This window comes from Vigna angularis, chromosome 4 (assembly GCF_016808095.1).
Source record: "Vigna angularis cultivar LongXiaoDou No.4 chromosome 4, ASM1680809v1, whole genome shotgun sequence".
In the NCBI taxonomy this organism is placed as follows: domain Eukaryota; kingdom Viridiplantae; phylum Streptophyta; class Magnoliopsida; order Fabales; family Fabaceae; genus Vigna; species Vigna angularis.
This window is the reverse complement of record NC_068973.1, coordinates 37,656,418-37,681,462: the sequence shown is the minus strand read 5'-3', so window position 1 is coordinate 37,681,462 and position 25,045 is coordinate 37,656,418. Positions and strand designations below refer to the sequence as shown.

Here is a 25,045-nt window from a genome sequence, read left to right as displayed (position 1 = left end):
CATCAATGATCTATATCTTTCAAAGTCTTACTCAAGGTCAGAAATATGATTGATAACCCTATCATCATCATTTCAATTAAGTATGATGGGCGTTAATGAACTTTGTTAGTCTCATTATATTGTCTTCAAGGAGTGGTATGAACAACAAATGTTTTTCGTCTTGACTGAATTTAATTATTGTTTTACTCGAAAAATATAGAATTATTTTATTGATTTCAGTCCATTATATTCTCATCATCTTTATTTGTAATATACTTGAAAATGTTACATCCGTAATTTCAAGTTCTAACTGAATTTTTTCTTGAAAAGTTAACATTACATATTTATATTATATAGTAGGTAAAATAATATAATATAGTCGAATAAAAAAGTTATTTCATTGTTTCCACAAATTATGCCCATAAGACATTTTAAAAATTATAATTTATTTTTGAGGTTATGTAAACAATTAAGTAAAATATAAAGAATTACAGTATTATTAAAATAGAAAATCATTAATTTAATTTTATAAAAAGAGTGGTGAATATTTTTTCTGAGATCATATTTACTCTTCATTAAGTATAGTTGCATTTTTGAACGATATAAAATTATACATTAAAACAATCTCAATTATTTTTACATAAAATTAATCGTTCACTTAATTAAAAATTAATGTATCTTTTCATAAGTCAGAACAAAAAAACTTATTTCTGAATTACCTTTTGGAAAATTTTAATAATACGACCAAAGCTGGAAGTATTGCTTGAACGTCTTGTCATTTGTAATCAAATGAGTGCTAAAATCTGATTAAATTTTTACATTTTTTTGGAGTACCAGAAAAAGAAAATTGAATAAGAGAATAATTATTTTAAATCATCATAAAAATATTTTTACTATCATTTCTTGTTACCAAATAAAGAATGTATATTTATTAAGTTTGCAAATTATTAAATATATTTAGTTTCCTTTCATTCTAACGAAATGTATCGATGAAGTATAGGAGAATAAAACGTTAATAAAAAAAACAAACAAAAACCCAAAAAACAGTGCTGCATCAGCATCTAAGAGGAGTATATCACAGTGTATTCTTTTCACTTGCAAGGTGAAACACATCCACGTCCACAAATATTCCAAAATATATATATTTAAAGATCAAAATACCTTTAATATTTAATTTTAAATAATTAATAAAAATAATGTGCAGTTTTTCTTTCGATATTTTAAACACTCGACTATCTTTTGCCTTTTTTGGTTAAATTGGACGAAATTTCAGTTCTTTAATTATTTTTAAGGCAATTAAGTTTGTTGATTTTTTTAAAGTTCATTTCAATCTCTCTTCAAAAACTTTGTTGATATCAATTTAAGTAATTACAAGAACAGCTTTAATACTAAAGATAAAATGTTTTATATAAAAATAAAAATGCAATAAATATTTTTTTCACGATGCCTTAATTCTATGATTTAAGATAGTATGTACATTAACGACCATAAACATAAAACAAATCTTTTGAATCAGATTGGTCATTTGGAGAATATATTGTACTTTTTTTTCTTGAGAAAATCACAAAAATTAAGGAGATCAGGAAGAAGGGTTTGACATATTCATAAAGTGAATACATAATACATTATTCATGGTTCATATTGTTTCCTAATTCTTATTCATCTATTTAGTGGAGCAAGATAGAAGCTCATTAATCTGGCATGCTAAATTAAGAGGTAAGTAATTGATTACAGGTGTTATTGATAATATATGTGATCAGCGTAACAATCTATATACAAAATTTGGAATAAGATGAAAATGAATCAAGACAAAGATGCAAGCTTTGCAAGAACTCCAGCAGCCAGGGAATTGACGTAGGTGCATGGTTCAGTGTAGGGTGACTCCCAACGTTTGTCCTTGAAGTTGTCTTCGCGATCAGCTCCACCCACAATAGCACCGGTGAGTTCATGAGGGTTAGGTTCATCTTTCATAAACCATTTTGAGAAGGTCATGCCACAAGGCACATCTTCTTCACCCTTTTTCAGTGTCGGCACCGAAGCACCTCTATGGTGAGGTTGCGTTGGTGGGTTCTTTCCAAATCCTACCATGTACGATCTTCCTAGTGGGTTTTTCCCTAGAATGTAATCCATCTGTGCCAAACATTGCAATCAATAACTGTTGTTTCTAATCAATCTTTAAATGGAGTATATGTGTGTGTACTAACTTGTTCCTTAGCGAAAGATAAGAGACGGGAAGAGCTAAACGTTTTGTCACCACAAACAACTTTGTCTTTATGTTTGGCAAGCAAATCACTGTATACACTGAACAAGAAAGCGGTGCTAGTTGCATACTGCGAGTTGGCTCCGTCTCGTAAATGAATATAGCCACCTGCAAAACACCATTGTTCATAGATTTGGTTCATTTTTAGCACTGCAAACACAAACAAAGGAAGAGGGTACTGACCAGGAGACATTGTAATCTGGTGGTAGGGACTGTCTGGAAGGACAGAGCATATGAAACTTTCTGCATGGTATTTGAATTTCACGAACTTCTTTTCACCCTCGAAATATAACTGACAAACAACACCATGTGTTAAGCATTCATGAGGAAGGAAGAAGAAGAAGAAGAATAAGAATGATTATAGGAAATTAAACCTGGCTAAGAAGGACTTGAGCTCCGGCATATTTAAGGTCCCAACTAAATTCTGATACACTAGCACTCTTGGAATCTTCTAATATGTACTTTAAATACACTGACCTCTTCGTAGCAATGTATAGCCATGTTGCTGCCCACATCAATTCGTCCTGCATTCCACACATTCACATTGCAGTGATACTTTAAACTTCATAATTCGTGAGAAATTATCAAAAGGGTGTCTTCTCCATGATTGAGAGATAAAGGTTAGAGGAGAAACTAATTACATTATAGCCGGAATAAGAGCAGTAGAAGGGACACTCTCCATCATACGTTCCTTTATGCGATTTGGCCATATGGAAAAGCTACACCAAATTTGTTTAAGAAAGAAAATCAGACTGTAAGATTTTCATGCACCCAAAAAGTTAACCGAGTAGACATGAAATACTTCACGTACCGTTTTAGCTCTGTTGAGAAGAGAACGAGCATATTTACGATTTTTGGGTCTGAAAACGATGGAAGAAGCTGCCATTGCAGCTGCAGTTTCAGCTGCGATTTCACTCCCGGCCGTACCTTCACCAATCTTCTTAACCGTTCTCGGTGTTTTCATATATTCTGGTGGAATCCAACACTTGTGATCCTCTTCCGCGTCCCCTACCTGCATTATAATAATATTTTGAAGGGAGAATGAAGCGTGCTATGACAAAAAAGGCAAAATTATAGGGTAGCTAATAAAAGAATGCACCACCTCTACGTATAATCTTTTGCGTCGAGAACTAGCTTTGAGAAAATAATCAGTGCCCCAGCGAATGGCATCGATGAGATGATCCATCTCTTTTGCATCTTTAAATTCTTCCTTGTAAAAAATAGCAGCCCATGCCAGCGTAGTAACGGTGAAAGCCATGGGGAGACCATATTTCACATTGTCCCCTGCATCATAGTATCCTCCGACAAGGTCCACCTGCATGCATGCATGCAACATGTAAATATATAATAATTTGTTGTCTGTGTATACAGAGAAGCTATATATTGTATGATTCAAACGGTATAATATGATAATTTGTTGTGTTGTGGTGTAAGAAAAAAAGATAGAAAGAGACGTTGGCGAGTTTTCCATCATCGAGTGCTGAGTCTCCTCTCCAGGGCACCCTATTACTTGAGGGAAGTTTCCCTGATCGTTGTGCCTCGAGGAAGATAAGGGACTTTGTGAGAGCCTCCTTGTAATTCAAATCACCACTGACAAGCATCATGTTTCCTTCAAACAAAGTAAGCCATGCTATAATCATGGCCAAATATACTTGTCTGTTACCCATTTACACGCTTGAACGGGGAAAGAGAAGAGAGAAAGAGGTGTTTGTAAGAGGTTATAGAGAAACGAAAACGAGGTTGAGTTGATTGTTGCTTGAGAAAAAGAACCCAGAAGCCTTTGTTATTATGCGTAGAGATTTTGAAACCGCTACTATTCTTAGCAATTCAGAATGTGGATTGCTAAGTTCTTGCCTCACAAACAAAGATAAAGCTACACCGCTTATTCTCCTTCTTACTTTTTTACCTTTTATCAACCAACAAAACAAAACCATCTTTCCTTCATTCTAAAGCCAACGTTTCTTGGAAAAACTTCAAATAATACATCTTTCATCAACACCGTTAGATTCATATTTTATATATTATATTTTTCCCCCTATTAAGTAATCAAAGTAATTACAGAAACCAATAGTTTTTACTTATATCATTTGAACATTTCATGTTCTAATTTCTGTATTCCTCGACTCCTAGAGTTATATCAGTTTGGTGGCAATCGACAGATTTTGCATTTTCATTATCAATGAAAAAAACTGAAATTTTTTAAGTGAACACAGGTGAAAATTCAAGATACACATTATTAGCCTGATGAGAGACTAAGCTTTAAGAATTTATCTAATTGACTTCAAAAAATAACTAGTATTTTTTAGAGTACACCCAAATGTAGAACCACGAATTTTCATGTTGTTTAATCCATAGGTTGTAGACAATCAAGTATAGTTGTCGGTTGATAAAATGAACGAGTCTTCGTGCAAGTGTTCAAAAGAAATAAATGGACTAAGAACAAAAGGCTAGAAAGTAAACTAAAAAACTGAAATTAACATGCAGACTAACACAAATCAGCAAAAGAAACTGATCAACACTTAGCAAGCTTAAATAAAAGATGTGGAATATTTGATTAGTGACTTTCAATCAATGAAAAGATAATCAACTAACTTTACTTTCTAAAGAGGGATGTGGTGTGTGATCAAGTATTGAGAAAGGCTTTCCCAATCCACCCAGATAAAATCAACAAATGGATTTTATATTGTTGTATACCTGACCTCTAATATACCCAAAATCAGAAGACCTTTTCAATGTAAAATTATACCATATTCCTCTTAAACACACTCTTGCATGGTCATAATAAGCCAGCTTCAAACAGATTCCTCCGTCTCAAAGTCTCGTCAACAAGCTTGAAAGTCTTCTTCACAAGCTTCTGATCAAGAGCAGTGGTCCGGTATATCTTGAACACACGATCTACGTGGTCAGGAGCAATGCTCTGGAAATACAATTCCTCAAACTTTTTCTTCACAAACCTGCACACATAGTTTATCCAAGTAAGTCAATGGTTCAAGTTACATGAAAACTTCATCATCTAGCACTTGAATTTTCCATCAGCAGCACCCTTTATTCAAACAGTTTGCTTACTCATACGCATGTTCGATCTCTTGCTTCCCTGTTGAAACTGGCTGGTATTCTTTGAACCACTCACACACATTGAGCGGTACCTGCACAATGCAAGGTATTAAACTGAAATGATAACACACTCCACCTATGACAAAGTGTACTCATGTGGATGGTTCTTACTTTCAGGATCTTCTTTTCAAATATGTCAAACTTGTTTAAAAATAACATGAAGGATGTTTTCTGTCCACAAAAGATAAGACCGCCATTATTCACTAAGATACACACAAATGTTAATTTTCATATAATAAAGGAGACTTTCTATAAAAATGTAGTTATTACAATTTAAAAATGAAAAAGAAAACCTCAAAACATGGTTGCTTCAGGACCCACTCGAAAAGTTCCTTAGTCTCCATCATTCTGTTCTTGTTTTCATCCTCATAAAGTGTTTGATCATACCTGGAAGGTAAATGTAAAGTCAGCACTTTTGCTAATCATCGAACATTTTTAAGTGTTAAGGAAAAACATGAAATAGAAAGAGTTTAATTGTAAGTGTGTCTGTGGATTGCAGCTGGATTATGATTTTTTAATTTGGTGTGCTAAACAATCCAAACAGATATGCAGACAAGAAATTAAGATAAGTTTTTGAGATTTATACACTTTTAGTAGTCCAAATAGTCTTCTATCACCACTATTATAAATCATATTAAGCTATGCAACCAAATGTCAGACCATACTCGCTAATTGCAGCACAGAATATTACAGCTGTAACTCCTTCAAAAAGATGGATCCACTTTCTCCTCTCATTTCTCTGGCCACCAACATCAAAGAGTCTATAGACTTCACCACTTCTCTTATTTTCTCCAACAGGACTGTCAAAATAGCAAAAACATACTGATGAAGTTGGTTCTATCAGTAAATCATATTGAAGATGTAGATGAGGAACCACAATCTATGTTGTTTGAATCTTTAATCACACAATTTGCATCTTCAAGCAACACATAATGATTAAAAAATGCAATTGTTCAGAATAAATGTTGAAAACAGGAGCCTACCCAGATTCAAGTAATACAGGTGGTTTTACATACTCAAAAAATAGACAAGGCCATACGAACAAATGAATTACAGAAATTGCTACGACAAATTTTGTTGTGAACTGAAGAACAGAAGGACAAAGTGGGTACAGTAATAGCACTTCTCAGTATCATTTCTGTACAAAAGTTATGTCAGTTTACAATATGTTCACCTGAATTGGATCTCGACAACACCAGTGGTACGAACTCTTGCATACAAAACATCCTCCTGTAGTTGTCAAATCAAGTGAGAAATATTAAGAGAACCTTAACATTACCTTCAAAATTGTGGGCCCAAAATGAAAACAATAGCAAAGACACAGTGAACTTCTTACAACATATGCCGAATTAGGCGTACTAAATTAACATATAATATCAAAATTCACATCATAATGCTTGTCAATTATAGACAATAAGCTGTTACATGATAGATAAAAGAAAAGAACAGCAAGAAACAATGCAAACCACTCACTCTCTTAGAGATAAAAAGTTAACGCATGATCGCTTGATTTATTTATTTTCATAAAAAAAAATTAGTAAACAGCCACTAATGTTTCGAAGTTTATGTTTGTTGATGATTAGCAGCTTATAACCTCATTACTGAAACAATTAAAAAATCCAAAAATACAACACTCTCCAAGAAGAAAGAATTTAGCTTTATAATATACTGATATTTGTAGTTGGCTTTTTGTATCTTTGCACAGAACAAAATAATGGTAGATTTTGGATACCTTTGTCGGAACATAATTTGCATCAGACAGTCTCTCCAAATTTTCCATGAAATAATGGGTACAATCTGGAACTTGGAGTTCATTAGCACGGGCATATGTTTCCTACAGCAAGCATAATATATAAGACATACATTCTAAGTAACTGATAAAAAAAGGTAATATGTGTATGGATTAAGGTTAAAGCAATCAAATGGCATCAAAAGGGTGCAACCTGAATTGCAGCATCTTCCCACAGTGTCTCAATTTCCTGCGCAAGCTCCTTGGTAAGACGCGGGTAATCCAACCTGCCTCCTATTTCTGAGAGCTTTTCCCCAATGTCCTGCCACAAACATTAAACTCTAATTGAATTAAGAATCCTTTGGCATACAGCTTTGTTGGAGCAACAGATCCCTCCAGAAGAAAGAAAACTGTGTATGTATGTTTGATCATTACACAGTAGTTCTTTACAAAAGAAACTTACTGACAAATGTACCAGACAATAAACTACTCAACTATTATTAACCAACCCTATTGGGGAATAAAAGAGATGGTAAAGGTGAACTACCTGGTTTTCATTAGATATTACGTACTTTGAAGAATCAGCATCATTCTGCGCCAACTCTTTTGACCCATCATGCAGTACCTATTTAAACACGTCAAGAACAAACTAAGGATTACAGTTTTCTCAGCTATCTCTACTGAACACAACTCAACATTTTTTCTACAAACAGAGAACACTTTAACTCTGTATTTTTAAGAGAAAAATAATCAACACACCCTTTCAAGTATTGCGTACTTTTATTGTCTGAAACACGTTAGCATGAATGACTGGTATGTAGCTTTTTAGCTCAGCATCGTCGAAGCCAGTTTGAAACAAAAGTTTTATCTGCGTATTACAAACAAATAAGTGAATATCAATAATCTAACAATCATATATCATAAGCAGCTCTGAAGATGAAATTTCTTGCCTGCTTAAAGATTGTAGACTTCCCAGACTCTCCAGCACCTAAACAACAGAGATATTGGCACTTAACACAGGTAAGTGCAGAAACGCAATAACAAAAGCAAACAAGCTACTAAGAGACTGCATTAATATGATCCCTTCAAACTATGGGAGTTCAAACATGCAATACATCAATGCTAAATTCCAACTATTCCTACGGAGCAAAGCCACTCTAGTAAAACACACCTAATAGTAGAAGTTTCTGAATATGTTTTTCAGCCTTTGTTTCTAACTCGATTCTTCTTTCAATTTCGGCATCCTGCAAATGCATGCCACGTTCATCAAATAAAAGCCTATTTAACAGTATTATTTGTAACTTAACAAGTACCAAATTTATCAACGACAAAAGACCTGAGCATTTTCTTCAGCATCAGCATCACGAAAACGTCGTCTTTTGCTGCAGACTAAGCCCATATTTCTGTAACCAAGAAGATGCATTAATCAAGCTCATTTAATGTACTCATACATTATGCAGAATTTAGAGGAGCTTATTTGGACTTATGGAAATAGCTTATTATGAGCTTCCCATAAACACCATTCAACTTATTTTAATAAACTTGCTTTTCATGGTTAAACTTAACAACGTAAATTCTTTTTAACTAATTACACTACGATTCACTAGCAAGTTTATAAGCAAGTGCTCATTAGACAAGTGCTTACTGAATAATTATTGATCAAGGTGTTTATCACTCAAACACTATGGACTTGAGTTTAAACAACAAGAAGACTTAAGCAGAGCAAACAAACCCAACCACGCACTAAGCTACTTCATGCAACTTGCAATAATATATATGCAAATAATAGATTCTCAATCCACAGAATAAGACATCTGAATGAATCAAAAAGACTCAAAGGCACAGCTGGATAGCAGGAGTAGGTTGAAACGAGCTCTGAACAATAGCTTTAACCAGAATAGTTTCCGGCCCACACATCAGATCTGAAGAAGTTAATGATTATTCTGAGCAAGTTATTCGGCCGAAATGTTGGGTTCAACAAACAATAGAATATTCTACTCCTCGCATATGGGAAACGAGGTTATGGGGCGATCACCAGCATCTTGGATTTATTTATCAACTTTATTTTTTAAGTGAAAAACATTTTTGTTACATACCATTAACAAGAATTTTATCAAATGGATAACCTCCATCACCAGATACATAGAGTGAAGTTAGTTAAGATGCCCATGAATGTTAAGAAAAATCACAATTTCCAGCGTTGAGCAGAATCAATTAATAGTCAAGTTATCAATTCATGTATATGGGCAAGAATGATTCTTTTTCTGATTTATTTTCTAGGTAATTATTTCTTGGTTTGAATGCCGATACCCTCCGCACGAAGCATGAAAGTTTAGCAGTAGAAGTACCGTGAAAAAGCAAGAGCAGCATGCAGGGTACAGCCACCCCATCATCAAAGTTTTCACCAGAAAGAGAATACAGTCGAAGATGGTACAAAAAAACAACTGTTAAAAAACTATACAAAAAAGTGGAGAAAAAAAGGAGAATATTTCCGCATCTCGATCTGCATATGCAACATCAACACAGAGATCTCCTGAGCCAAAACCCACACTCCACAAACTATCATCAACAAAAAAGAAGGATCTTGGGAAAGAGAGAGAGAGAGAGAAAGAAAGAGAGAGATTGGGAATGCAACAGAAGAAAGAGTTGTTACCCGAAAAGAAGCAAAACTAGAGATGTGGATGTGGAATATGCCCCTTGATTTGGCGGATACGTTAAGTGTGAAGTGTGAAGCGTGAAGCGAAAAAGCAACAAGTTCAGTGTGTGTTCTTCTCTGTGGAAGAAGATATATAGTATAGTAGTATTAAAGTTCTTTACAAGTACTGCTATAGTAACACCACAATAACAATTGTTGTTTAGTTCAGCGTAATGACAATAATGACAATAAAGTGTGGATTATAATATGCTGTTAATAACATAATGGGATTCGGAGAAGTGTGCATATGTGAATGAATTATATTATATGATGAGATAGATAAAAGTAAAACGATGAGAATGGTGGAAGAAGGAAAGAAAATAGAGATTAATTAAGTAGTTAAAAATGAAAACAAAAGAGCGCCGAAAGCTGTGTGAGGGTTCTTGGTTGTTCCTGAACCCTTTGGTCGGGTCAAAGTTTAGTTTAGAAAAGACACAAGAAGGCAGCAGCAGGCACAGCTATGGCACTTTCTTTATGTCTTCTTGGGAAAATACACACACACTGTCACTGACCCTCTTTCTCTCTCCGCCTGCCACTCTCGACTCCAACATCTTGACGCAGACCAAGTAGCATCACTGTACATTTTTTTCATTTTTTATTTCGATCACCAAAAATTTCACCATTGACAAACAAAAAAAATGAAACTTTAAATAACAGCATTCATTGGGTGGCTTTATAACTTTATGTGAAAACAACCCATTAAAAAAGATAGGATTTTTAGTTGTTGAATTAAGAAAATCATATTACATTTGAATGTGGAAAGGAACAGGTGTGGAGGTACTTATCCATTAGATTCCAAGTGCGAAAATGCATGACGGGTGACAGAGTAGTTTGACTGAAGGGAATGGAAGAATGGGATTTGTTGGAGGATGAATTTTGTTTGCAGGATTTTCATTTGATGGTGTGGTGAGTTGAGAAAGGAAGAGAGAGAGAGAGAGAGAGAAGAGAATTGTGATTCCATTCCATGTCTGTTGGCGGTCAAAGGAGACAAGAAAGGACACATCTGCATCTGTATCTGTATCTACGTGTGTCTGGTTTAGATGTTCTTCTAAGGTATTACACTTTCATCATTCAAACATATATTATTTTACACTTTCATCACTCAAACATCTATTATTTTAATACATAAATAGTTTATTACTTTGATATGAAAAACTAAATATATGGTATGAAATGTTTTTGTAACGCTTTATAAATAGGTTTTGAAAAAATGAAAAAGAAAAATTATTTTCTGTGTAATAAATGGAAAAAATACTTTAAAAAGGCAAAAGATTAGGACAATCTGCTTTTTTCACTTTCTTGGCAATTTAGGATAAAATACTTTTATCCGTAGTGAAAAACCTTAAAACAATCTTCTTTTCCAATTTAAAAGAATGCAATTTTTTTTAGTATTTTATTATTTTTAAAATATATATATATACTGTATTTTTATTTTTTTTTGTAATGTTATTTTTCTGTAATGTCCTGTATATTGTCATTAATTGCACTGTTTGTTCTCATTGATCAGGAAAGAAACTAATTGAGAAAGAGACTACAGTATAACAGAGTAAAAATAGAGAAATGCCAAGTTCAGTGTTTTATTTTATCTTTAAATATATTTTAAAATATCCGTACTTTAATCCTGATATTATCCTATTTTATTGTTTCAATGGTAAAAGAAAGAAAAAGAAAACTCTTGATCATAAAAATCCAGAAAAATACCAGTAACCCCATTAATTATTATAATAATTGGTTTTTAATTACAAATGTCTTTTTATCTTCATAAAAACAAATGAATATATATATATAAGCATTTATTATGATAACCGATATACGTTAATAAAATTACGTGACTTTTATTCTATTAATCTTATAACGTTTGAAAGTTTTTTTCTTCAACATATTTCTGTTTCAAAGCAATATATGTTTGCAAAAACATCTCAATTAATGCGATAATAAATCAACAACAATATTTGTAATAATTTAATTACGTCACTCAAGTAAGATTTGAACTATTTATTTAGTGAAAGATAAAACTAAATAACCCATAAAAAGATTCTAAAATACTGAGTTTTTAAAATTTTGTATTCAAGATAATATATATTCTCTTTTACATGAATAACTCAGACCTCAATTATAATGAATCTCTCTTGTCCTTATAAAAAAATTCGAACAAATAGTATTAAAATCAATTATTTGTCTTAATGACCAACTTTGAGGGTTATGATAAAAGTTCAACAATTTTTATAGTTAAAGAAAGTATATTAAAATAAATAATCAACTTTTCATGCTTTCTATTTGTACTTGCGATAAAAAAAAATCTCCCTTTATTATTTCATCTCTCAAATCTCTCGCATTCACATCATACCACCCAAATAGCATTAAAGTATAAAACATCTCTATATTCAATTAGCTATTTGTATTAAAAAATTTATTTTTAATTCATAATCTTTTATCTGCTCACAATTCAATTTTAATTGTAATATTTTTGTGATATCAATTACTACAGTATACTTTATAATATTTATCTTTATCTCTTTACATCACGTCAATCATCTTATATCGTATCTTATCTTATATGTCTTTTACCAACATTAATCTTATCTCATATAAACTTTCTCTCCTAACTTAATATAACACAATTCGATATTGTAAAAAAAGTGCTTCTTGTCCACACATTTTAGAATAGTGTTAAATTAGTTCATGATTAACTAATCGTGTTTTTTCCTTTTGCCAAATAAACACAGTTTTGCTTACATTGCATAACCAAAAAATAACCAATACACTTGGAATTAAAATAATTAATGTATATATTTAAAGTGAGAAACAAGATTTTTTGTTCTCCCGTTTAAGCCCTGTGCATGGGAAAAAAAATCTTATTTTCATGGTTTTTTTTATTGTGTGGACAAGTATTTTTTACACGTGTAAGTCCCATATTAAAAATACTTTAATTTATTAAAAAAAAACACAGAAGACGAAATACACGTGTGAACTCATCAAATATAAAAGTTACTTTTCTCAATTTCCAAAATTTAATAAGTAAACGATGCACATCTAATATATAAGTTATTTCTAACAAATTTAGAAAAATCAAGTAAATAATGGACATTTTTAAGCTCTAGACAAGTATAAAGGTGCATTATATCTAAACTTACACTTTCTGTAAATTTAAAAAGGAGATTAACAATGACTAAATTAATTAATTATAACATTTAAAAAACATATATATTCAACTGAATGGCCAAGTTACCTAACCTAAGTTGAAAAATGATTATGTAGGTTAAATGTGGAATAAGACAAGTTGTCTTACTAATAAAGTTTTCAAAATAAGTTAACTAACTCCACTTAGCCTTGAAACTAAGGCCAACTAAAAAATAAAGAAGAAAAAATATCAAAACACCCAAAACTCATGATAGCTACCAGTCATCCCTAAAGACTTTCTGCTATTAGATATCAAAATTTATATAAAATTTATGTATAATTTGACAAATTAGCTTTTATTACATTAGTTAGTTGCTCGAAGTTACGCATGATAAAGTTAATTTATAATATTATATTAATTAGTTCTTCGATAAAGTTAATTTATAACATATATTTTATTTTATAAGTTAATTTTGTAAAATTAAATTAAAATTTTAAGATTAAAAACATTAATTAAATGTATCATATTAAAAATTGGTTGAATTTATTGTTTCATTTGTTATTAAAATTAAAAATAATTGTTAGATTTATTGTTTTACATTACTATTAAACCAGTATATAAATAGACGTAGACTTTACTTTATAAATAATTATAATTTTATAAAATTAAATTAAACTTAAATTTCATCTCTTAACATTATTAATGTTGGTTATATTTAATGAAAACAATTTAAAAGTTACTGAACTAAATATTAACGTTTACAAATAATTATAAATCTCCTAGACATTTTTTAATGAAACGTAAAGTATTCCAAAAATAATAATTTATTACAGACAAAACTATCTTTAGGAGCAATTAGTTTTTCTTTTGTTAAGGAGAATAGAAAAAAAATGGTTAAAGTATTTACGGATAATTAAATTATGGTATAAATGTGAAGTTATTTTTTATATCAAACACCAAGAAAATACGATATCAATAAATCATAAATAAAATATACATAAAAAAAATTAGGATATAATTTTTAATCCAAAATATTAAACCAAAATCTTAAATAATGTATTTATAAACTTTTTATTTATATTTTAGTTTTGATGCCATGTAACACTTTTAACTCACTTGAAATCTTAACAATAACCAAAACAATTACAAATGCTTGTGAAAAGTGTTTTTGGTGTAAGGGAAAAAACATTTAGTAAATTTCATTTAATTTAAACTTACAAAAACAATCATATAACTTCCATATTACATGCAGTTTTTTTTGTATATATACAAACTCTTGAGTCATACTTAGATTTGTGATCCAATATTTGTTAAAAATATATATATTTTGAGGATTATAAACTAACACTTAAATAATATATTGAGCCTTTTCACTAAAAATTAACAGTTGACTTTAATAAGAATTCACACTTCCCATAATAAATACTAACGTAAGAACCTTCGTTGATATTTTCATATTTATATGACTTATAAATTAGTTAAGTTTAAATATTTTTCATTTAATAGTTTTTATACACAATAAATGTGTTATACAATTTTCACAGCCGTAATTAACATCCTCCATCACACTCAACAAAATCTAATACAATACACGTAACACTCACTTAACATTACTAATATATATATATATATATATATATATATATATATATATATATATATATATATATATATATATATATATATATATATATATATATATATATAATTGATGCATAGAAGATAAAATAAACTTGAGCTCATCCTTATATAATTCTTAAAGTTTTCTCTTGTCAAAGTAAACAGTCTCAACCCAAAATAAACTTGTTTTAGTACAATTTATTTAAATCCTCCAACTCTACTTAAACTAAATATTTAAATTCATTGATTATACAGATCATGCTATCAAACTCTGCTTTTGTTTTCTTACAATATATTACAATTTTCATTGGTCGGAATCTAATAAACTTTCCTACAAAGTTGTCGAAAATTGAAAAGAAGAAAAAAAGAATCTAAATTGTTTATGAAGAAGAATTATGATTAAACGGACTAAGAAAGAATAATTAGAAAAAAAAAATGAAGTTAATAGAGCTAAAAATAGAGTCAATGAGTCCCCCGTAAAAAATTAATGATGATGCGGTTGAATTGTACTGGCTTTTCAATTTGAGGCACATGTGCTGCTTCCTTTATGAGTTCTAATTTTACATCTTTACCTATCAGCCTGCCATACATTTACATACATCAATTTCTCTTCCATTCCATAAAAACTACAAAACAAAAGCACCCACTTAGAAATTTAACATACTGTTTCAGTTCATGCGCCAATCGCACCGGAAAAACCCGGTCTTCTTCCCCCCACACTATCAGAACTTTCTGAACATCACAACCACAGTAATTAACAACGCAAGCAAATCCAAACTATTTAAACATAGAATTCATTTCGTATGTAGAAATTGAAATCGCATTATGAAAAGGAAATGAAAAGTCTGGTTGCCTGTTTAAGAGGTGAAACGTTAGAGGTTTCTTCCCTGCCGACAGAGATCCCTTTTAGAATTTCCAATTTTCTCTCCTTATTCTCTCCGTACAATTCCTAGAAACAATAAAGAGAAAATGCAGGAACGAAAGGTATAGAAAATGACAGTGAAGAGGGAGAGAGAGATATATACATGAATGAAGATACTGAGGACAAAATCAGGGACATGGGGAGGCTTGTAGATGGAGAGGGACATCAACTGGCGCAGGTGGTGGGGGGAAGAAGGAAACATGAGGTCGTCGATGTTGTTCAATTTAGAACTTCGGAGCATCTCTAGGTTGCTTCTGGCGGTCATGTTAACGCCGGAGCTGGCGATGACAACTTTCTTCACCCTCCCTTCCCCCAACATCTTTGCCAGATTGTAAGCCACCAAGCCACCGTAGCTGGTGCCCACCACGTGCAACGTCTCCACCTCCAACTTATCCAGAAGCTTCCCCACCGACTTCGCCTGAAACACCTCGCTCCTCTCGCTGGAAACGGTGGTGGAGCCTCCGAAGAATACGAGGTCCGGAACGTAAAGGTTGAAGTGTGGGGCCAGGGATTTGACCTGTCTGCGCCACTGCCACGTGGCCACGGGCCCAAAGCCGTGGATGAGAACCAGAGAGGGCTTCTGGGCCGTTTTGTTTCTTGGGCCCCAAAAGTGCATGGTGGTCTCGTCGTCAAGGGCGAGGGCCTGCGACCAGAGGCCCGCCCCCGTGAAACAGCGCCGGATGTACTTGTTGTACATGCAGGCGAAGTTGAATGACGAAGGCATGTTGATGAATTTGGTTGCTCCCTCCCTCGTCGGAGATTTCATTGCTATTTATATTGGTTGAAGATTGTGTGCGTAATCCATCCTTTTTTTTCTCTCCTTTCTCATGGTTCCTCTTCATTTTCGGATCACCGTCTTTTCCTCTCAGTTCCCGTCAAAATAATCTTCACAGATCTTTCCCCACTCACTCACTTGTTACCTTGCTTATTCTTCTAACTCAAATCATTATTTTTTACCAATAATATTCAATTCCGATACTAATTTCTTTTTTCATGCATTCATAATCATTTTTAAAAAATATAACTTACTTTTTTTTCGTTATATTATTCATTTTTCTTTTATATTTCTTATTAGTGTACAAATTTAACGTGGAAAAAAAACTACAAACTTTTATTTTATTTTCTCTCTGAATGGTAATGGTATAAAATGAAAACGACCAGGAGATTGGAAACCGGTCAGGTCAGTACCAGTTCTTTGTATCAACTCCGATGCAACATAATCCTTGTTGAGGTAGCAACTAAGAGTCCATTTTGTTTTGGTGACGAGTACCTTCATAAGCTGACTATTCAAGTCAAGGAAATTACCGACAGGGTACATAATAAATAATATGGTTAAAAATATTTGATAAGGTTAACAAAAATAAGTTTGATAGTTATGATTAATATGTGATTGGATCATAATTAGATTAATGATAAATAATAATCTATTACAAGTTATATAAATAAAAAATTAAAATAAAATAATTAATTATATTGATTGCTACGTTTAATAGATTTTTTTCAACTTACACAAACTGTCCTAAATTAAGATAAATGTGACATATTTATCATTGTTCTTACTTATGAAAAGGGAAATCAGATAAAAACAAGTACAATGCTGAGTAACTTTGCTTCGGCAATATAGCATAAAAGTATTCTGATTTTTTATTTTGTTTTTTTTTTCTTTTAGTTCCACAATATTGTCGTAATAATAATAAAAATAATAACAATAAAAATAATTTTTAATTTTAAAATTGTTTGTGATTCTTTTTATTGATATCAACTATTGATTATTGAAAATAGGAATATCAAAATAGAATAACATAAAAGGACACTAAAAAAATAAGTAAAATTAAATTAAACAAATTACAATTTTTTTATGTGAAAGTCATAAATTTTGAAAGTGTTCTCTCTTTTTTTTTAAAAAAATAATAATCTAAAATACGAATAGGCAATATTTGTTCGCAATTAAAACTGAAATTTCTATGGTGAAGGGACACATAATCTCAGACACCATACTAAATCACATTATTCTAAAAAGTCAACTAATCATTTGTGAATTTTCTAATACATAACTCCTCTCAGTAATAACTTGTTTGTCTTATGAAATGAATAAAAAGTATTACTATTATTATGTTATTTTTTCGTAAATTTATTCTATTTCTTATAAATACTATTTTCGTAACTTTAATTTCAGACATCATTGTAAAGTTTACAATTCTGCTAACACCTAAAAGTATTAACTCAAACCTTAAAGAAAGAAAAATTAACATTAACACGGTCAAACTTTTTTTCCAAACGCCTAGATCTATGATTCATTAACACGGTTGACTGTTTCTTTCGATAATTTAGTATACGCATTCATTAAGGCTATATTCAAGCCATATAAATAACTGCATAACACTCTTTGAGTAGTATGAGTCTGTACAAATATTACATTTTTCAAAGAGTTCATTTTTTTTTGTTAAGATAAAGATATTAAAATATTAGCCACTGAAAAGTTGTCCTAATGATTTTTAAAGAAATTATTTTAAAAATCAATATTTTGCCATGCGTAATAATTTGCGACTAGATGACAGGATAAAAAATATTAACGTTTTCAAAGTATTTAAGTTAATAATAGAAAAAGTGTTAAAAATAAAACGTAATACTAGTTTATATATTTTAATTAAATACCATGTTTGTTATGAGTGAAAAAACATAATGGTATAATTAATTATAAAAATGGATCCAGACAAAGCATGGATTTAATGTAGTTTGCAGTGGTAATGAAAAAATTACTCAAGAATGGGCTTGCAAAAAATTAAGGAGAATGTTGTTGAATTCTCTTGGCTTCTCCATTTGAGGCACATGGGATGCCTCCTTAATCAATTCCAATCGAGCCTTCCTACTGATTATTCTGCAATATGTTAATTAAAATAACACAATTAGCTTCACAGACAGAATATCTCATCTTTTAACAATCTAATTTTTCATCCACTAATTCAATTCAAAAAGCACCTAACAGATAGATGTGAATTGAATTTGGAAGAATAGAAGAAAAAAATTGAATTAAAAGACGCAAAGAATTCAAACTCTTTCAGTTCGCGGGCCATTTGCACGGGAAATATTTGGTCTTGTTCGCCCCACACTATGAGAACCCCCTGATTGTAACCAATATAGATCAGTCACGGTAACGATCGAATATCCTATTCGGTGTGTGTGTGAATTCTAAGCATATCAATATACACCATGCTTACTTGTTGAAGAGGCGAAAGTGTTGAAGATTCATCCTTTCCGATGGTTAATCCTTTCAGAAGCTCCTTTTTTTCCTTCCGATTCTCGCTGTATAGTTTCTACAAAACGTCAAAATGTATTATAAGAAACTTAATTTCCAAAATTCATTATAGTTTTGAAAAGAACTATTATTTTAATCAATCGATCGGTGTAGTTGGTTGGAAAGCGGAAGAAAATTGTTTGTAAAAAGAGAGACAGAGAGAGAAGTTACATGTAAGAAGTCGTTGAGTAAAAAATGGGGGAGGAATTGCGGAGTTCTGTAGACGGAGAGCGACATCAATTTTCGCAGTTGTTGTGGTGTGGCAGGTAACATGAGGTCTTCGATTTTCTCCAATTCGGCCCTCTGCACCAAAGCCACGTTGTTGCTCCTTTTCATGTTAACACCGGAGCTTGCAATCACCACTTTCTCAACCCTCTCTTCCCCGAACATCTTCGCCAAATTGTAAGCCACCATGCCTCCATAGCTCGTTCCCACCACCTGGAATTTCTCCACCTTCAATTTATCCAGAAGCTTCCCCACCGACGCTGCCTGAAACGTTTCGCTCCTTTCGCTCGATGTGCTGCTCGACCCTCCGAAGAATATCAGGTCCGGAACGTACACGTTGAAGTGAGGGGCCAAGAATTGAACCTGTTGCCGCCACTGCCATATGGCCGCAGGCCCAAACCCGTGGATCAGAACCACGGCAGGCTTTTGGGCCGTTCGATTCGTTGGGGCCCAAAAGTGAACCGTGGTTTCGTGATCGACGTCCAGCGTGTACGAGGAGAGGCCCGCGGCCGTGAAGCAGCGGCGGAGGTAGAGGCCGTAGGCGGAGACGGGGCTCAGAAACGAGGGAAGCATCTTAAACTGAAAACTGGTAGCTTGTGGTTGGCGATTGCAACTTAAAGGTAGTATTGTGAATTGGTGGGAGTATGAGTATTTATGACTCAGCTTATTAATTATGAGACGGTAAAGATCGTTGGGTTCAGAGAATGAGTTATGCCAGTAAGAGGAAACTTTTATGAATGGGACGCGCTTCTTCTTGCTCACGTTGACTAAAACTACTTTCCTGATTATATTAATAATAATAATAATAATATAACATTATATTTTATATGCATGTACCATTCTAATCTTGAACTAACTCTAATGATTCGGGGAAAATGTTTCTTGGATCACGGAGACTGATTGCTAGCATGAGTGGAATAAATAAAACATGAATTTTCAACTTAACTTCTGACAGTGTTAATTAATTCCCATCAACCAAAAAACTGACACGCATCTTAATTATAGGTACTGCTTTTATGAGAAAAGAAAAGGTTATATGCCCTTTTTAGTGCTCAAATTTTCATATAAAGGATAATGATAGTCCCACTTTCATGATTTATATATGTTAAAGAAAGTTAAACCATAAAAAAAATGTTAACAAAGTTGTATGGAATGTTTGATAGGACTTTCGAGTTTCACACATGCTTTGGAATTCTCGTCTATAGACCGTGAAAGGGTTCTACATATTTAAGTATTTGTTTTGTATTTCATTTTAGTTCTGATAATTTTTTCTGTTCAAAAATTGAGAGGAGTGCAAAGAGTAATAGAAGGGGAAGTGTGAATAGCATGGACCTGTTTAGTAAATAGATCAAAGGAGCCCATATAGTAGCTGGGCGACAAGAAGAATATAGTTTGCAGGCTATTGCTTCCTGCACCCCCCCCCCACAATACTATGAAAAGACATAAACAAAATAAGAAAATGAAGAAAAAGAGACGGAGAAAAGCTGCATATAAAGAAAAGAAACAAAATAAGAAAATGAAGAAAAAAACCTATTCTGATTTTTTTTTTCAGAATATATTTCATATATGGGTATTCCGGATAATTCATTATACGGAATATATTTTATGGGTTTCGAATAATTCTTTTCAAAAATTCCATTTCAAAAAATTTATTTCAGAACATATTTATGTGTTTGAAAATTTTGCTTCAAAAATTATATTTTGAACATTAAAATGTTGTTTCGGTAGTTTCGAAAAGCTAATTTCAGAAAATTTCCCAAGTATGTAATGTGGAAGTAACTTTTTCAAAAGTAAAATGATTATTTGAAAGTTTGAGGAGTCGCAGGAAGTAAAAGGCTAGTTTGCAGTGGTAAATAGAAAATTAAAAGGAAATAACCCACACAAACCTGTCCGTAGAGAAATATCCTGTTATGACGGGTAGATAGATGGCTAGATCTGGAAGAGAAGAAAAATCACATAAAATCCTAGAAAAAGGGCTGAAGAGAATCTGTAAATTTGTATCCCTTAATTCTTACGCGGCCATTGAAAAAATGATTAGAAATTTCACATTATTATGGTAGAGACACAGAAGCCAGTTTTGATTTTAGAGTGTCATCACATGTTCCTGTTCCAAGCATGGAACTGAACTCTTCTTGCACTTGTTGCGGGAAAACTATGAAACACCAGAATCAAACAGACAAATGACATCTACCCAACACTTACTAGCAATTACATTGCAGTTTGCCACACCATGACATTAAGTTATGAACTTGCATCAGTCAGGAATACAAGTCTTATATTAAATAAAAATAAGAAAAATCAAGAATTCATGCAAAGTTTAGTAGGATTTAAGGTAACATGAACTTTTATTCTGCAGAAGTTGAGTCTGTGGAATGAAACAACGTTGGTTTTAACTTTTTAACTTACCTACTACAATCCCTGATACAACTCATTACCCTGATAATGACCTCCACAATGTTCAGTATCTGAAGTTTAACATGTACCGGAACTCTCGCTGTTGGCTTGAGTGTTTTCAAAGCTAATTTATCTTTCATACTGAACACAAGTTTACACAATTAAAGTATATATATATATATATAACTTTTTCCCCTTTCTTATTTTGGTCATACTTATGGTCTTTAAGCACTTGGAAAGGGCAATTCAATTGTCAAAGAATGATGCAACGATTAGCATAATAAGTTGTGTAGAGTTTTGGTATATTTTCCACTGGGGATAGAAGTGGTTAATGGTTAGATTGATTGGTTCACCCTTTCTCTTTGACCTTTGTGAAGGCTACCTATCCTTTTGTTTTTATTTTGGTATATTTTTCCCTTTCGACAATTTTAAAATATCTCAAGCCTTTTGAAGTTTTTCGTCGTTATTTCTGAAACTGAGGCCTAGACCAAGGAGATGTATTTGATGGATTTATTAGGATTCTATGAATACTAAATTCTTAGTATCCTCGGTCAGGAAGCTATCCTTGATTACCACATTAAAAATTGCAAAGGAGAGTCTATTGTCGGGCTGCCATGTTTGAAGTTGACATCTTAACAACAACAATAGAGAAAAGTGTGACCTACCAGAAACTGGGAAATGTATCAATTGAATAAACAAAGAAAACCGTCTAATGTGCTAAAAGATTCGATAATATGGAATTGTTGGTTTTGCACCTGGCAAATTATGTCAAATTGTAAGACCTTCACTGGAATGCTCATCAACAGCTATACAAAAATAAGTGTACGACTAAATGGCTATGGAGACAAAATAGAGATTGGATACATGTTTGTAAGGGGTTGGAGAAGTGTTGGGTAACATTGAAGTCTATAGGTAGTCGAGTTTCTTGACATCTAATCAATTGAAAATAGGACAACAATTATAATTATGACATAAAAATATTGTAACAGCAAATAAAATAAAAGTCATTCATGCATGTAGTATTACTCTGCCAAGGGGCAATATGGCATGGCATCCCAATTCAGAAAGAGGTCTAGAAGTCAAGGAATCTTTCTATGTTTTTTTTTTTCTAAGGGTAGTTAGGACTTGGGAGAATGTATGTGCTACAAACTTCTCACCCTTCATATACTTTTTTAATATTATCAGTTAAGTCATTTTCTATGTTGTCTTTATAATTCCCTAGGCTTAAGAGCAAAGGAAGTGGTTTTGTTCAGAGTATTGCACATACATACACATACTGGTTTTTCTAAATGAGTTCTAAAAAGATTACATGGAAGTCTATTGTGTTGATCTTAAACTGTTACAAGACTCAAAGTTCCTTACAGGAATCAGAGAAACAGGTTTTGAAACAAGGTTCTTTCCAAAGGTTATGCCTCTCGGATATAAGCATTCCTAGCTCCCCTCAGGCCATTGAAGATCTTTCCATTTCCCTTGTTGGCCCAAAGCTTTACACATTCACCCTAGAGGAGCTAAGGGAAGCAACACATAATTTCTCATGGAGTAATCTTCTGGGTGAAGGAGGGTTCGGACCTGTGTACAAAGGTTTTGTTGATGACAAACTTAGGCCTGGTTTGAAGGCTCAGTCTGTAGCAGTGAAACAACTGAACTTGGATGGCTTCCAAGGTCACAGGGAGTGGCTGGTTAGTCTGTTTGCATTTTTTGCTTCAACCCATTCTAATATAGTCGTAAATCAATTTAAAAATACTAGTCCAATGAATAAAATCTAGCTAATGAAACATGGTTGAAGAATATCTGACACTAGCTTGGCACATATTTTTCTTCTATAGGCGGAGATTATATTTCTTGGACAGCTGAGGCATCCACATCTTGTTAAGTTAATTGGCTACTGTTGTGAGGAGGAGCACAGGCTTCTTGTGTATGAATACATGGCTAGAGGCAGCTTGGAGAATCAACTATTCAGAAGTATGTAATGATGTTTTTCTTTATTCTACCTATTTTTCTCTTTCTTATCCCCATCAAGGAAGGAGCGTAATCAAGTACAAAGTCCCTGGGTTATTCTGTGTGAGTATTCTGATTGATTCAGTGGTATATATAAACTAAGCCTAAGTTTTGTTCTAATTCAAGCAGGATACTCTGCTGCCTTGCCATGGTCAACCAGGATGAAGATTTCATTGGGTGCAGCTAAGGGTCTGGCCTTCCTTCACGAAGCAGATAAACCTGTAATATACAGAGATTTCAAAACTTCAAACATCTTACTTGACTCGGTATGTTCAAATCTTTTCTGACGGATGATAAGATATCTTCTAATGGCCTACATCATCTTCCTGTATGCAACAAGAAGTTTTTACAGTATATATGATTGTTTATTTTATGTTACATTTTAATGTTGATACGCTGTCTAACTAATCAGAAATCTTTCTAGAACTTCAAAAATTTATTGTAAAAGATTGTATGAAAAATCATGATTAAAAGACAAACTCTTTATTTTATCTTTACAAATCCAGGATTACACGGCTAAATTATCAGATCTTGGGCTAGCAAAAGATGGTCCTGAAGGGGAAGACACACATGTAACGACAACATGCATAATGGGAACCCGAGGCTATGCTGCCCCTGAGTACATCATGTCAGGTATACATAAGATGTCATTAACTTTGCCTTTTGTGGTAACTTGATTAATTTCAAAGGCTCAAAGATCTTTCAAACTCAGTGATTTTTGTTTTTGTTTCTCAAGAATCGCATGATTAATTCATTGCCTGACCCCAGGTCACCTTTCCACCAAGAGTGATGTGTATAGCTATGGAGTGGTTTTGTTGGAATTGCTTACAGGAAGAAGGGTAGTGGATAAGTGCCGACCCAATAGAGAACGAACCCTTGTGGAATGGGCAAGGCCTCTTTTGAGAGATCAAAGAAAGTTGCACCATATAATAGACCCTAGATTAGAAGGGCAGTTTCCTAGGAAAGGAGCTTTGAAGGTTGCTGCATTGACCTATAAATGTTTGAGCCACCACCCCTATCCAAGGCCAGCTATGAGTGATGTGGTTAAGATACTAGAGTCTCTTCAGGATTTTGACGATGTGATCATAGGACCATTTGTGTATGTTGCAGTGACTGAAAGTAGCCAATGAGATGCTACTGTCAAAGGGCATGAAGGAGTCCTTGGTCTGTGTTAACACCAGCTCATCAGCAACGTAGATAAAATATAGTAGATAGAAAAACAAATGATGCAATAGTTGATGAAAATCTTGTTTTTTCCATTTTTAGTTTGTAAGGCATGGTCTACAGAAAAGCAAAGTGTAAGTAACTATGTAGTAAAGTCTGATTCTGTCAGAAATAGAGAGCTTTACTGTAACAAGTATATGATGTTTGTTTGAGGTGAAATGTGTATAATACACTACTTATCAGAAATGCTGACTCTGATGCTCAGATTTGAATGAATGCAACAAGTATTTAACGGGGGATGTATGTATTTGTTCAGGCATTACTACTGTTTGCTGCACAATGTTATGACAGATGATGTAGATCAAGAAAAACACAAAAATATAGAAAAGTATTGTTTTTAAATTAAAAAAATGCTCAACCCCTGAAACTACTGAGTCGAGGAGAAAGATCCCTCTATCAATCACCCAATGAAATGGAGGCAAACATGCGAGCATATCAAGATTTTGCTACATATAAAAGATGGATATCA

The 25,045-nt window shown here is 32.8% G+C and overlaps 5 protein-coding genes across 8 annotated transcripts; 1 reads left to right on the top strand and 4 right to left on the bottom strand.

The window, feature by feature from the left end:
• Positions 1-1,581: 1,581 nt before the first annotated feature.
• Positions 1,582-5,121, bottom strand: LOC108332170 (endoglucanase 16). 2 transcript variants are annotated; one of them, XM_052876850.1, is made up of 8 exons: positions 3,694-4,239; positions 3,342-3,554; positions 3,051-3,251; positions 2,881-2,958; positions 2,614-2,763; positions 2,423-2,531; positions 2,184-2,347; positions 1,582-2,109 (listed from the first exon to the last, which is right to left on the bottom strand). In XM_052876850.1, the coding sequence occupies exons 1-8, from the start codon at positions 3,904-3,906 to the stop codon at positions 1,783-1,785; spliced, it is 1,455 nt and encodes a 484-aa protein (XP_052732810.1). In that variant the 5' UTR covers positions 3,907-4,239; the 3' UTR covers positions 1,582-1,782. The 2 variants fall into 2 exon arrangements, with proteins under 2 accessions (XP_052732810.1, XP_017422829.1); XM_017567340.2 differs by lacking the exon at positions 3,694-4,239 and adding an exon at positions 4,986-5,121 and having other exon boundaries at positions 1,584-2,109.
• On the bottom strand, positions 4,768-10,758 carry LOC108332171 (guanine nucleotide-binding protein alpha-1 subunit). Of its 3 annotated transcripts, none has more exons than XM_017567342.2 (14): positions 10,525-10,758; positions 8,419-8,485; positions 8,254-8,326; positions 8,033-8,070; positions 7,861-7,950; positions 7,630-7,707; positions 7,297-7,404; positions 7,086-7,187; positions 6,528-6,583; positions 6,019-6,153; positions 5,647-5,740; positions 5,465-5,524; positions 5,306-5,385; positions 4,768-5,193 (listed from the first exon to the last, which is right to left on the bottom strand). In XM_017567342.2, exons 2-14 carry the CDS (start codon positions 8,479-8,481, stop codon positions 5,016-5,018), a joined length of 1,155 nt encoding a protein of 384 aa, XP_017422831.1. In that variant the 5' UTR covers positions 8,482-8,485; positions 10,525-10,758; the 3' UTR covers positions 4,768-5,015. The 3 variants fall into 3 exon arrangements, with proteins under 3 accessions (XP_017422831.1, XP_017422830.1, XP_017422834.1); XM_017567341.2 differs by lacking the exon at positions 10,525-10,758 and adding an exon at positions 9,736-10,485; XM_017567345.2 differs by lacking the exons at positions 5,465-5,524; positions 10,525-10,758 and adding an exon at positions 9,736-10,493.
• A 4,136-nt stretch (positions 10,759-14,894) lies between these two features.
• LOC108331091 (uncharacterized) lies at positions 14,895-17,239 on the bottom strand. Its single transcript, XM_017565715.2, has 4 exons — positions 15,544-17,239; positions 15,372-15,467; positions 15,183-15,250; positions 14,895-15,098 (listed from the first exon to the last, which is right to left on the bottom strand). The coding sequence occupies exons 1-4, from the start codon at positions 16,204-16,206 to the stop codon at positions 14,981-14,983; spliced, it is 945 nt and encodes a 314-aa protein (XP_017421204.1). The 5' UTR covers positions 16,207-17,239; the 3' UTR covers positions 14,895-14,980.
• Positions 17,240-18,110: 871 nt separating this feature from the next.
• On the bottom strand, positions 18,111-19,672 carry LOC108330965 (uncharacterized). Its single transcript, XM_017565565.2, has 4 exons — positions 18,907-19,672; positions 18,659-18,754; positions 18,495-18,562; positions 18,111-18,318 (listed from the first exon to the last, which is right to left on the bottom strand). The coding sequence occupies exons 1-4, from the start codon at positions 19,531-19,533 to the stop codon at positions 18,201-18,203; spliced, it is 909 nt and encodes a 302-aa protein (XP_017421054.1). The 5' UTR covers positions 19,534-19,672; the 3' UTR covers positions 18,111-18,200.
• Positions 19,673-19,819: 147 nt separating this feature from the next.
• Positions 19,820-24,689, top strand: LOC108330010 (serine/threonine-protein kinase RIPK). The gene is made up of 5 exons (XM_017564446.2): positions 19,820-23,033; positions 23,181-23,316; positions 23,482-23,618; positions 23,859-23,985; positions 24,121-24,689. The coding sequence occupies exons 1-5, from the start codon at positions 22,644-22,646 to the stop codon at positions 24,480-24,482; spliced, it is 1,152 nt and encodes a 383-aa protein (XP_017419935.1). The 5' UTR covers positions 19,820-22,643; the 3' UTR covers positions 24,483-24,689.
• Positions 24,690-25,045: the final 356 nt, after the last annotated feature.